Here is a 13602-nt window from a genome sequence, read left to right on the forward strand (position 1 = left end):
AGTGATGTCATGGGACGCATTTAGCCTGGCCTCCAGCAGGATGTCATATCCGAATAGTCTTCCTACAGATGTCTCTGCTACTTGTGAATATTCTAATCCGAAAACCTGTGCTGGAGCCTCAACTGGCTGCAGTTTAACTGTTTTCCTGTTTCCCTCTCAACCTGGCTTGGCATCCACTAGAGGGATGGGGACAGGAGGGCCCTGGGCCTGGCTGTGGGGACATAGCCAGGGTTCCTCTCTCTAAGCCCATTCTCTCTGCAGGGTGAGGGAACTTGTTCCTTCCCGTCCCAGGTTCCCAAGGCCTCCTTCCCCATCTGTGGGTCTCCATCTGTGGACCCTGCATGGGCCAGGACCTCCGGCTGGCTGGGTGTGACTGCTGGGACCCGGCAGGAGGGAGCCCGGAGCCTTGGACATACTCTTTATCAGCTAGGCCAGCCATGGCGGCGGGCAGCGTTGATCACGCCCATGTCTCCTTGAGACCAGCAACCCTGAGGGGGCAGCAGCCAGGTGCTGACCATCTGACCTCAGTCCTGGCACAAGGTCTGACCCAGAGAGTGCAAGAACATTACCCCATTCAAGAGAGTAGGAGACTGAAGCCCAGAGAGGGGAGCAACTATTTCAGATCACATTGGAGTTCTAGCCTCCTGACTCCCATTCACTCGTTCATTCACTCAGTCAGAGAATGCTCACTCATATGTGCCCCATGCTGGGCACTAAGTGGGGAAAGAGACAAATAGGAAGTAGCAGTAACAACAGCTAAGTGTGGTGCGATGACAGAGGGGTTAGTCTAGCCTGGTCCAGGGGAGGCTTCCAGGAGGAAGACTTTTTGGGGTTGGGCCCTTAATCTTGCGTTACGAGTTCACCAGACATCAAAGTGGGGAAGAGGACACCACTCCCAGCCCTGCTCTGAGTCTGTCATGCTGTGTAATCCTAGGCAAGCCTCTGCTCCTCTCTGTGTACATCGGTACAAAGACGGGATTGTCTAGAGGCTTCTGGGTATCGGGACTAACTAGCCACGACTCTGCTGCCTCTTCATCATCACAGTTGAGTGGCCACACACCAGGCCTGTGAAGCCCAGTGTCCACTTTGTATCCAGTCTGCTTTTGGCCCTGAGAGCCAGCCTAGAATGAGCCTGGCCTCTTAAGCTCAGGGCCTCCTGCACACAGGACATCTCAGCCCGGCCTCTTGAACTGCGGCGGACCCTCTGTCATTTGTAGCTCATCAAAATGTTTGATCACTCTTCTATGTTTTGCTGGTTTTCCACATTATAAGTGGAGTTATAAGTATACTTCTGGATTCCTGAAGTAGAATCCAGAATTCTCTTTCCCGGCCTCCCTTACAGCCAGAGATGGGCCACTAGCTTAGACTGTGCCAGTGAGGCATGTCTTCTCGAGTCTTTGATTCCAAAGCCAGCAGTGAGAGGGAGAAGTTTCTGTACGTGGCGTCCATCCTGCTGGCACGGTGGTGGCAGCAGAAGTGATAGTTGGGCAATTAAACAACTGGAGGGCCCTTGGATCTTCCCAGAGCCATGGAAAGACAAAGATGAAGTCCTTGGAAGTGTCCTAAGTGTACGGAGCTGGAGTTCTGGCTGGTTAAGCCACCAACAGCTCCAGGTCCCTGAGGGGACACCTGTGCATGCCTTCCACTTACACAAGCTCAGGTTCGTGGGAAAAGAACCTCACTTTTAACTCTTTGAAAATGAAACAAACTCGAAAAAAATATAGATGAATAAATATGAATCTGCGGGCTGGGTAAGTTCTTTTTCAAACACGACAAAGGAGACAGAAACCGTCAAGGAAAAGACTGGTAGATTTGAAGATCTGGCTACATGCAGATTTAAAATATCTGCATGTTAAAAACCACCATTTAAAAATCTTAGAGATAAATAGATAACTTCAAAAAATATTTATGCCACAGGAGACAAAGGGTTTACAAATAACCCTAACCAATGAGAAAGAGGCAAATAAGCAAGAGACAGGAACAAGCCATTCGTGAGAGCAGATGCACCTCCTTTCTCTGCCCAGCTGCCTGTGCAGGTGAGGCGATGCCACCACTTGCCACTGCCAACTTCCTCAGAGGCTGGGGTGGGGTCCCGTCCCTTGGGCAAGTCAGAGGGGCGCTGATGCCAGTGACAGGAAAGAGGACCAGCATTTCACAAACCTCACCTCACTCTCCCGAGCACCCCCATCCCTGTATCTGTCCACTCAGAGTCCAGTCCCCTTTCCCCCATGTCCCTCCGGGCAGTTCAGCTCCACCTGCCAGGTGGGGGGACCTCAAACCAGAAAAGCAGAACAGAGGTATGAGAACGGGTGGATGTCTGAGGGTCTGAAAAAACCCTTTTTGAAGGGCCATTTGGCAAGGTATGGCACAAACCTCAACAAATTCTTATCCTTTGACTACGCCTGGTGGATTTGCTTAGGAACTGATAGAAAGGGGAGAAAAATCAGGAATCATTTGTTTGCAAGTTTAGTCATTGCAATATGATTTATTATAATAGTACCAAGTTGTAACAAGTGAAAAGCCCAATGACAAGGTTGAAGACATTTTGTGTATCTATGAGATGGTGTCTGTATGCTCTGCTGCCCATAAAAATGATGGTGCAGAAGATTGCACAGTGATGTAGAGAGACGTCTGTGGCACCCGGCTAATTGGAAAATGCAGGTATAAAACAATAACTTCAGTCTGATCCCAATTATGTTTAAAAGCATTTGAATATTCATGGGGGACATGGAAGAAAGGTTAATAGTGGTTATTTCTGAGTGATGGGATTATGAGTTTTTTCTTCTTTGAATTTTTCTGTATTTTCGGAATTTTCTTCAATGAACAGGCATTATATTGCAATGAGGGAAAATATATTTTAAGGAGTAAGTAGTTCCAGAGCCCTTGCTTGGTTCAGAGAGTTCTGGGGTGCTGAAGAGGGAGAAACAGGTCATGGGAGGATCATGAGAGAAATGAGGTCATGGCTGCAGGGTCACTGCTGCCTCGCCTGTCCCTTCCTGACCTTCGGACCTCTGGGCGTCTGCCCCAGACTTCTTCCCTGGCAGCCATTTGAGGACCTCATGGAACTGAGGCTGTGGGGGGAGGCCAGGGCTGGAGGTGGACATGAGGACCTTCAGGATGGCTCATGTGAGCCCAGGGGGGTGGAACAGAGGGAGGGGAGGGAGCAGACACAGATCCTTTGGGAGGTGGTAGAAAGAGGAGTTTAAGGAGGGGCCAGGGGCCAGGGAAGAAGAGAATTTCCAAAGAGAGGGGGGTGTGTCCCCTGGAAGCTGGAGGTTTGCGTCCCTGTTTCAGAGCTCATTACAGTGAACCAAGAAATCAGTGCCAAAGACATTGCCCATGTGCCCAACCCCTTGAAAACAGAAGCAATGCTTTGGAAGGGCAGTCTCAGAGCCAGGAGGGAAATGCGACACATCATAAAACACCTCAGAGGCGGGGGCGGGGAGGGGGAACCACTCGCTGGAAAGCTGCTAGAGGGCACCAGAAAGATGCAGGGGGGGGGGGGCCTCCAAAAGGCAGTGCTCCGAGAACCAGTGACTGATCACCCCGAAAGGTCATCTAGGTGGAGGATGAGAGACCATCTGAGATGCCCTGGCCTCCCCGATCCTATAGAGTTGTAAGGAGGTGCAGGGACTTGTGCAAAGTCACATAGATAATTAAAACGAAGACCAAACCAAAACGTGGGTGTTCTGACTCCCAGTCGATGCATTGCCCCCTAGGAAGACTTGTTTTAACCTAAGTAATCCCTATATTATGTAAATTATTTTAAACTACAGAAAAACATCATTTGCCATCTGATTCAATTTATGAAGTAAATATCAACACAGTTCCAAAACCTGATGTGACAAAAATTTTAAACAACTAAAAGTGGATCATGGTTATAATATAGATTAAATTGTAGATATAAAGATAGACACAGAAATCTTAAATACATTTTTTACAAGGCTATTAAGCATACAAATTGTTTTTCCACTAAAATAAGGTTGAATCTATCCCCAAGATGCCAGGCTGACATGGAACAAGTTCGTAAGATTTGGTGAGCATTCTCCAGGTGTGACCACATGATAAGCTCATGTTCTGTGCTCAGCAGCTCTGAGATGTAAGTGTGGCTGTCCCCAGGGGATGGACTCTAGGACGATCGTCTCTGCAGCAGGGTCTTTAGGAAATGTCTGCTCTCACCATGGTCTCCACCCCATCTCAAGTTTGCAATATGACCCAGCCCTGGCCACCAGTGTCTGGTCCAGGTAATCAATAGCTGAAACAGTCGTGGTCCTTCCCTGAGAACTTGGAATTGGGATTGTAGTTCTTTTCTGCAGAGAGATGTGAAAAATGAAGCAAATATACCCAGAGAAACAGAGAGGAATTCATTGTTGGGTTTTCCACAGGGTGAAGGAAGGGGAGAAAAAGTCGGTATGGAAACACAGCCTATAAGAGGGCGTAGAACCAACTAGGCTGCTTCTCCAAACAAATCCCAGATAAATATTTTTAGGCAGTCCACACTGGAATCTGAAACCACTTTTGGTGACCCTCATTTCCAACTTTACCAGCATCCCTGATTTCAGTCTGTCCAGGAGGCCCCACTGCATCCCCACATTTGATATCTGTGAGATACTTGCAGTGACCCTCTAATCAATCCCCTTATACGCTTGAGCTGGCTGGGGTCGGTTATTGTTGCCTGCGGTCATTTGTACTAACAGATTCCTAATTTTGAAGATGATGAAATTAAGGATTAGAGAGCTGAAATAATTTCTTCAAGGCCCAACAGCTGGCCTGAGATTTGAACCCAAGGTTATCCAAATCCTAAGTCAGTGTTCTTTCCGCTCTACCTATTTATAGGAAAATTGGCAAAATTTGTATAAAGAGGAATTCAATATTTCTTCTCAATAAAATATCTTAAAAATATTTTAAGTTTCTGAAGTAAAAAAAAAAAAAAGGGAAAAGGAGAATTAGTTTCTTGGGGAAAGGCTAACTGAGGCCTGGGGCCAATGATTTTCATAGGGGAAAACCTGGCAATGAAAGTCTAACAACTGGAATCCTTGCTCTCGCCCATGCAACTGCTATAGCCTCGCTGTGGTTGGAGAAAGACTGAGGGTAAACCCCAGGGCGAAGGGAAGAGAACGCAATCTGATTTTTGTAGAAACACCTGGCCAACCACAGGCTTTCCGTGATGACACAGCAGCAAGGAATCCACCCAAAATACTGATGCAGCTTACAGATGTGTGCTGTACAACTCTAATCATGTCCAAAGGAAGTATTTTTTTTTAATTAAAAAAAAATCTATACAATGAAAGCTCCTAAACAAGGAAGAGGCAATGGACTGGGAAACATCCATATTGGACACATTGGGCTAACGAGCAATGAAGAAAAGACAGTTTCACAAGGTGAATTCCCAGAGGCTGCAGGGCAAGGAGTGAGGGAGGTGAGAAACCACCAACACTTATGGAGATTCATCCTGAAACCCACGGGCCCACTCTCCTCCTTACAGGAGAGGACTCTACCTTCTCTGCTCAGCATGCATGCTGGTGTCACACTCAGCATCTGGCATGCAAGGTGCTCAATGAAAGTTTGGTGATGTAAATTTTAGAATGAAAGAGAAATCATTAGGCATATGCAAACACCAACAGGTCCTGTTCTAAAATCCACTGTCTGGTGGAGAGTTAGACTCCTCCCCGGAGCAGTAAGTTTTATGATGGAATCAACTATGAGTCAGAGTGCTCCTGGGAACAAGGAGGATGGACCTCTAATTCATGCCCTTAGAAGGGGTCGGGTATGATTTCCTCCACTGTGAGGGAACAGCCAATGGCACTCGAAGGAAGAGGGAGCACTGGGCAGACAGGCTCACACTCATCTGTGTTCCTTCCAGGCACTGTCCCGTCTGGCCACCTTTCACAACCTCTACCCTATAATCTATACACCTTTGTTCTCTCCTCCTCCTTGGGCCTTCCATTCCCATCACCCTGGTCTCAAGGGTGGGTCCTTGCTGTCCAGAGCCTGAAGTTCAAGGTGTCCAGCCAACCCCAGTGTCCCCAAGGCCAGTTCTGCTTAATCTCCAGCCACGTTACACACAACTCCACGTGTTCAGCCCTTCCTAACTGCTTTTGCTTCTCCCAAGACACCTGTTTCCATGGTTCCTTGTCTGGGAGGGACTGTCTCCTTCCTGTTTCGCCGTGGACAAATCTATTCATCCATATCAGACTCTTCTTTCCAAGGCAGTCACCAAACATCCCACTGGAGGAAGACCCCTCATGTTCTTTTGAGAACAGGACTGCAGGCTGATCTGTACTTCTTTGAGTAATTGATTACTCAAATTTAGTTCTGCACCCACATGTGGATGGAAGAGAGAAAGAAGAAAGACTCAAAGTGAGCACCTAGAGGGTTGCAGCTCCCTAAAAACTTCTGGTTCCAAATAGGAGTATTTGTAAGGTGACTGAGTATTTATTAAATGTAAAAATACATATAGCAATTAAAATACATAGAGGAAAAAAAGATTCCATTCACAAAAACATAGAAAATAACTGGGAATAAACTCAAGATAGGTGCTGAACCTAAATGAAGAGCAGTATAAAACTTGATGGAGGGACATAAAAGAAGACTTGAATGCATCAAGAGATGAACTGTGTTCTTGGATTAAAATACTAAATATTGTGCAGAAACAGCTATTTATGAGTTTTCAGAGATGTTCATCACACAGTCATAAAAAATGTGAAACAACTTCAATATTTAACAATAAATTATTAAATATTCATGGGATAAAATACTATGTAGCCATTAAAAGTAGTGGCATAAGAAAATACATAAGAATACCAGAAAATGGTTACACTGCATTCACTGAGAACAGGTTATGAAATCCAGGCTTCCAACAAGTATTTATCGAACAACTATCCTGTACTATTAAACAGCAGTGAATGAAATGGCTGAAGTCCCTGCCCACACTGAGCTTACATTCCATTTATAAAACTTACAAGCTGGAGCACAAGGGATGATTAAAGAAGAAGATGTGTTTGGAAGAGAGTCAGGGAAGACACAAACCGATGTGCCACAGGTAAGCGATTACTGCTGAGCTTGGAATTGAGCATGGTTTGTGCTCTCTTTTTGGCGCTTTTATGCATTTCCCCACCATTTTGTAATGAACATATATCACATTTGTAACCAGAAATGAAAACAAAAGGTGCCCTCTTTCTTAAAAGAATGCCAGCTGAAACGTCAGTAATTGTGGCTTCTGCAAATCTTGGGGTTTATTTTCCTGTCGATCGCTTGTCTCCAGCAGTGGAGGAGACGGCAGGAGCTGGCTACTCTGGCCATGGGGCTGAGGGCATCCGAGGGTGGGCCCGGTCATCAGGGGTGGGTGTGGGATCCAGCTGACACAGGGTGAGAAGTAGGAGGAAAGAAAAGTCCGGGCGAAGGAACACCTCACAGGTCTTTCTCTAAAATACTCCCCCACAAAATCACATTGATCTTGATTGTGGAGTCTTTTCCGTGAGTCAGTGGCATCTCCTGCCAAGCACGGCTGCGGCCCAGGCCTCCCCTGGGCAGCCAGGCCTGGCAGATGGCTCACGGAATTGACTCAGTCCTTCCTGAACTGAGTTTTTTGAGCCTTTTTTTGGAAATTGGGTTTCAGAATTGAATACTCATTCTTTGATCTCTTCTTATTCCCTTTCATTCATCAAATGTGTCACTTTTGGCTCCTTTCTCGCACCTTGTGCTGTTGTAGAGCCTGGGGTCTAAGAAACAGTCTAGCCAGTGAATCCAGCCAAGGCCAGGCCATCCAGGGAGGGCTGAAGTCCCATCACCCTGGCTCCTGTCCACTCTCAGGGGCACTGAGTATAATCAATCCCCTGGCCTCCATCTGACCCTGGTGACAGACCCTGAGGTCACAGCCTCCCTACCCTCCATCTCTCACCAGAGACCCCTCTTCTGGCCCAGCCTCCCCTCCCACCTCCCAAAGAGCCTACTTTTGTCCTCTAGGCTCCTGGACAGAAGTCTTCATTGACCCTCCCTCCACCCCCTACCCTGACCTATCCCAGGACACTGCTTCCTTAGAGCCCCCAGTGGGGGTTGTTTTTTCTCCGAGACCACACGAACGCAGATTTGGAGAGGAGCACAACAGCAGTCGTCATAAATCACCTACTCCTTGGGACTCAGCGCTTGTTTGACCTTCACCCAACCCTCCCACCACTCCTGGAGCCACAGTGATGCCCCCCAGGAGTGGGGCTCTTCTGCTGCCCCTCCAGAGCCAGCCACTGCCCGTGGCAATGAATGTGGGTTACCTGTGCATGCCAACCCACCCCCAGGGGACTTCCTTCACTGGTGTAGACAGAGTTCTGGCCCAGGGTTTTATGTTCTCTCTTTGTGGCTTGTTTGAAGAAACTCAACACAGGTCCAAGGGAAGTTAATATGACACATGAAGAGGGCTTGGCATCAGCTAACAGGTCTTCTCCCAGGGTAGATGCCACCATTGTCTTATAGCTGCCCCCAAAGATGACCTGGACCTATAACCCTTGTGTTCCTGACCTCTCCTTCCAGTCAGCCCCCTCCAGGCCCCTCCTATCGTGCTTACCCTCACACATCCCACAGGACACAGCCTCAAGCCTTTCCAACATTCATCCTGTCTCCCTCCTATGTTGGCTCTTAGGCCTCTACTGTCCCTCATCCTTTACTTCTGTTCCCATCCAGGCCCAAAGCCATCACTGCCCTCCCCAGCTCCCTATCAATGAGTTTGGTCAATGCCCAGACTTTTCTCTCTGTGCCAACGCCTCGGTGACTAGAGCTCAGTCATCCACTCTACTCCATGCCCAGCCCTCATCAGCCTAGGCCACCGAAGAGAGCTGCTGGTGGGTAGCTATAGTATGGGTGGCTGCATGCTCTGACATGTGGACACCGAAGGGTTGAGGGGCAGAGACGGGATCCTAGCCCAGTGCGTTCCAGAACAGAGAAAAAAATGACTGTCCAGTGTCCTGGCTGTTTCTCCTGAGGCACAGCTGTGGCCTACATGGACAGGCTGGAAAGGGTAGCTGCAGCCAGGGGCACTAACCTGTACTTGACTCCGTGTCCCATCCAGATGCCATACCTTTTCTCTCCCCCGTTCCTGCTAAGACTCTCCAAAAGAATCATCACTCACTGTTCCCACTCCCTCCCCTCATGATCTGTCCACCGAGGTGGCTCTTGTCAAGACCGCTAATGGCCAGGCTGCCAAATCCAGGGGCTATGTCTCAGTTCCCACCTTATTTTTTCACTCAGCTGAAGGGAAACATTTCCCTGAATATTTTCTTCTCTTGATTCCATGACAACAAACTCTGCAGGGTTTCCTCCTGTCTCACTGGCTACTCATTTGTAATCTTCTTTGCTGGCTTCTCCTAAGGAGCAGTCCTGCCTCTAGATGTTGACACCCCAAGGGTCACTGTTTACAGTCCCTTCTCAGGCTCCCTCTTCTAACCTCATGGCTTTATGTACTGTCCACACACCACTCACAGATCAGTCTCTAGATCTCAGTCTGACCTCCCCCCAGCCCCGGCTTCAGACTCCTGTGTCCAGCTTTCTTTTGCTAGCTCCACGTGGACATCTAAGTGGCGTCTTCAGCTAACCACGTGTGTGTGGATGCACTGGCTGCTCTCTAGCATCCGTTCCACTCCTTCCCCTGGCAGGCATCTTGTGAGCAGCTGCTCCCACTCATGGCCCCCAGGCAGTGTCCGATCTGTGAAGGCAATTTGTAAAAACCCACCCCTCTTGCCACAGTGATCAGTGATCAAAGTCGGTCCGATCAGACTGAACAAAAGTTCAGGACTTTTGTTTCATGGTTAGGGCAGCAGAAGCTTTTTCTTCTGCTGGTGGGTGTCAGGACTGGAACCAGAGCTGTCGTTTTGCCCCCCTGAAGGAAGCCAGACTGAGGGCAAAGCCGACCCAAGGAGAAGAGCAGAGCAGAGAGAACCAAGAGGAGAGCAGAAGCTCTGATCAAATCACACCCAGATTCTGGACTACCTCAGGCCTTCTCAGTGGTTAGAGCTAACACATCCGCCTTGCTGTTTAGTTTTACTTGTGCTCTCTGTTACTCGACAGTTGCAGCGTCATGATTAACCAGCTCTCCTGTGGTCTTCCCACTTCAGTTCATGGCACCCCAGTCTACTCAGTGGCTCAGCCAAATCCTTTCCCTCATCCTCCACTCTTTTCGCTCTCCCACTCCCCACATCCCAGTGTAAGCAACCCCATTAGCTCTGTCTTCAACATATGTAGGGAATCCACCAAGCTCTTGCTGTCCCCTGCGTCCCCCAGTCCAAGCCACCATGGCCTCTCCCCTCTCCTACCCTGGACTCCCTGCTCAGTCACAGCAGGCAGACTAGTCTTTACCAGCCTAAATTAGATCATGCCATTGCTTAAAGTCTTCCAGCCCGGAATGCAGTGCAGACTGCTTAGCAGGGTCTCCGAGGCGGCTGTGAGGTCGCCCTGCCCCCTCCCGCCTCGACCTCCCCTGCCTCCTTCCGACTGCACCGGCCTCCTCTGGGCCCTCGCTGGCTGCCCCCCAGGCCTCGGCCTGCTCCTCTGGGCCCCGCCATGCCCCCTACACCGGCCTCCCTGGTGGTCCAGATGTCGGCTCCAAAGTCCCCTCATCAGGGAGGGACACTTCCTCAAAGACTCGATGTCCCAGGGCCCACCCATTCCGTTGTCTTATCTAATCCCTAAGCTTCACACCATCTGGAATTTTCTTGTCTGTACGTGTGCTCACTTCCCTATTGCCTGTCGCCCTTCCCCTCCCGAGAGCACCTGTGCGCTGCGGTCTCCCTGCACCCAGCACCCTGCTGGACCAAGGGTGGGCCCGGGAGCGGAGGCCAGTGCTGGGCGCCTGAGGGCAGCGGCGGCTCGGCCGGGGCACACGCCCAGCGCAGTGGGAGCCTTCCCGGAGCTGGGCCAGGCCCTGGGTGGGGCGGCCGTGGGCGGCAGATAAGGGAGGCTCCGCCAGGCCTGCGGGCTCCTGACAGGCCTCACGTCCCCTTCCAGCTGTCCTGTGGAAAAAGCGTCAGAGAAAAGGAGCCTGAATAACCTCTGCGGCTGCGGCGGCGTGGGGAGCCCCCGAAGTAAAGCCTGGGGACACGGTGACCACCTCCGCCACCACGGCCTCGGGGCAGCAGGGGCCGCTGGCAGGCCTCAGGGCAGGCCTGGGCCTCTGCTGGACGGCCGCCCCCAGGCCGGCCGGGAGGAGCGCACAGGCGGTTCCCGGCACACACTTCCTCTCTTTTGTTTGACAAGCAAGCCTTGTCGCTGGGGCCCTGACCGCAGCTTCCTGCCCTGTTCTGAGATCAGAAGCCACAGCCTTAGTCTCCGCGGCCTCCCCCAGCCCCCCAGGCTGGCTTGGTCGAGAGGAGCCAAAAATACACGGGACCAGGTGTGCCAGCCTCGCCCCCTCCCCCAGCCTTCCCCAGCTGGGGACCCCACGACCCAGCGACCCCCTTGGGGCTAGGCGGCCCAGACTAACCCCATGGCTCCGGGCAACCCTACACTCCCATTCCGGGTTGGGGGGAGCCTGCACCCTACTAGCTCTAGGCATCTACTGAGCCCCTTGGCGAGAGGCCCGGATGCCAGTACTGGGATTTGCCATCCCTGGCCGCTAATCTTCACCCAAACTCCTACTGGCTGCAGACGGAGGCATCCCCCGCTCCTGCCTGTACTGCGGCCCTGCGGGGCCACCCTCTCTCCATCCACACTTTCTCTGCCTGAAACACCTTTCCCCCCTCTCTTCCTATCTCAACCTTCTAGTGTCAGATCTTGGAGCGCTCCTCCTAGGAGTCCCCCCTAAGGCCCCGCCAGCTGGATGGGTGGCGCCCCTCTGTGCCACATTGTAGGTCTCCTGGAGGCACCCCCGAGCTCCCTGAGAGCTGCCACAGCCACTGCATTTAAATCACTGCCTCTCCCTCCTCTTCCCAGCAGGCCTCTTCCCGTATCCTATTCTGTCTCTTCCAAAGCATTTAGCACCTTCTAACACACCATATAATTTCTATTAGGACCATCTTGTTGTATCGTCTCTTTCTCCTGCTGAGCTTTACAAGGGCAGGCCTCTATGGCTGTTTTGTTCATTTATATATCCTAACCCCTTAGAATAGTACGGGGCAATTAGTGAGTACTCAATAAATACTAGTCAAATGAATGAATGAATGAATAACCACAGTTGTCTGTTTACTTGCTGGTGAGCTTCTCAGGGGCGTGACCTGCACGTAAATCATCGCTGTATATTCAGCACATATACGTGGTGCAGACTGGAAGCAGAGCAGGTGGCCGCAAAATCAAAGCCCTCGGCTTTGCGTTCGAGGCTCCCATCACCGTCAGCCGAGCTTTCTTCCCACTTCATCCCACAAAGTGTAGCGGGAAGAGGATTTGGCTGAAAGGGCGGCCACCTGGGTGGCTCTGCCTTCCTCACTGTGGCCACTCCTGGTTGTCCACTCTGCCGAGGCCTGGATCGCTGCATGCACTGGGCAGGTGTCACCTAAACCTACCAACCACCAATGGACAATTGTACTTGGGTGACGGTGGGTCTAACGTTTGAGCAACCATGTGGGATTTTGGCACGAGTGTGTATGTGGCTGCAAGATATTGCTCTGGGGACACTCAGAAATAATTGCATGATATGGTAAGGACCTAAATGTGTGTGGGCAAAAGCCGACTTCTCCCGTTGCTCTAGTCCTTAAAATTACGGGTGGGCAGGTGGGGTGGGGAATTAGAGATGGCAAACCATGGGCAGGGGACCAAATCTTCATTACATGGTGAAAGAAATGGTTATGTGAAAAAAAAAAAAGGACAGTTAAGATCCCTACCTCATGTTATGCAACAAAGGAATGTTTAAACATTGATTCTCTTATCAAATGGGAGAGAACTTGGTTTTTTAAAATATTTCTATTGGCACATCTTCACACACATACATTCCATCCATGATGTACAATCAGTGGCTCACAATAGCCACAATAGTTGTGGATTCATCACCATGATCATTTTTCAGAACATTTGCATCACTCCAGAAAAAAAAATAAAAAGGAAAAAGAAACAACTCATACATACCATATCCCTTACCCCTCCCTCTCACTGAACATTAGTATTTCCATCTACCCAGTTTATTTTACCCTTTATTCCCCCTATTATTTATGTATATTCTATCCATATATTTTTTATTCATCTGTCCATATCCTGGATAAAAGGAGCATCAGACACAAGGTTTTCATAATCACGCAGTCACATTGTAAAAGTTATATCTTTATACAATCAGCTCCAAACATCAAGGCTACTAGAATACAGTTCAACAGTTTCAGGTACTTCCCTCCAGCCACTCCAATACACCATAAACTAAAAAGGGATATCTATATAATGCATAAGAATAACCTCCAGGACAACTTCTCAACTCTGTTTGAAATCTCTCAGCCACTGAAACTTTATTTGGTCTCATTTCTCTCTTCCCTGTTTTGGTCAAGAAGGCTTTCTCAATCCCTTGATGCTGGGTCATGGCTCGTCCCTGGATTTCTGTCCCACATTGCCACGGAGATTTACATCCCTGGGAGTCATGTCCCACGTAGAGGGGGAGTTCACCTGCTGAGTTGGCTTAGAGAGAGAGGCCACATCTGAGCAACA

General features: G+C 49.8%; 1 protein-coding gene across 3 annotated transcripts in view; it reads right to left on the bottom strand.

Moving 5' to 3' along the window:
* Window positions 1-3863: 3863 nt before the first annotated feature.
* Window positions 3864-13602, bottom strand: part of LOC143664912 (meiosis-specific kinetochore protein-like) — a 73753-nt gene continuing 64014 nt past the window's right edge. The window contains exon 5 of one of the 3 annotated variants that reach the window (XM_077138362.1): window positions 3864-4310. In XM_077138362.1, coding sequence (XP_076994477.1) covers window positions 4249-4310 — 62 coding nt within the window. In that variant the 3' untranslated portion in view covers window positions 3864-4248. Of the gene's footprint in view, window positions 4311-13135; window positions 13573-13602 lie in introns of those variants that run through there. The other 2 variants (XM_077138359.1, XM_077138364.1) reach the window with 2 other exon arrangements.

The sequence above is a fragment of the Tamandua tetradactyla genome, chromosome 20 (assembly GCF_023851605.1).
Source record: "Tamandua tetradactyla isolate mTamTet1 chromosome 20, mTamTet1.pri, whole genome shotgun sequence".
In the NCBI taxonomy this organism is placed as follows: domain Eukaryota; kingdom Metazoa; phylum Chordata; class Mammalia; order Pilosa; family Myrmecophagidae; genus Tamandua; species Tamandua tetradactyla.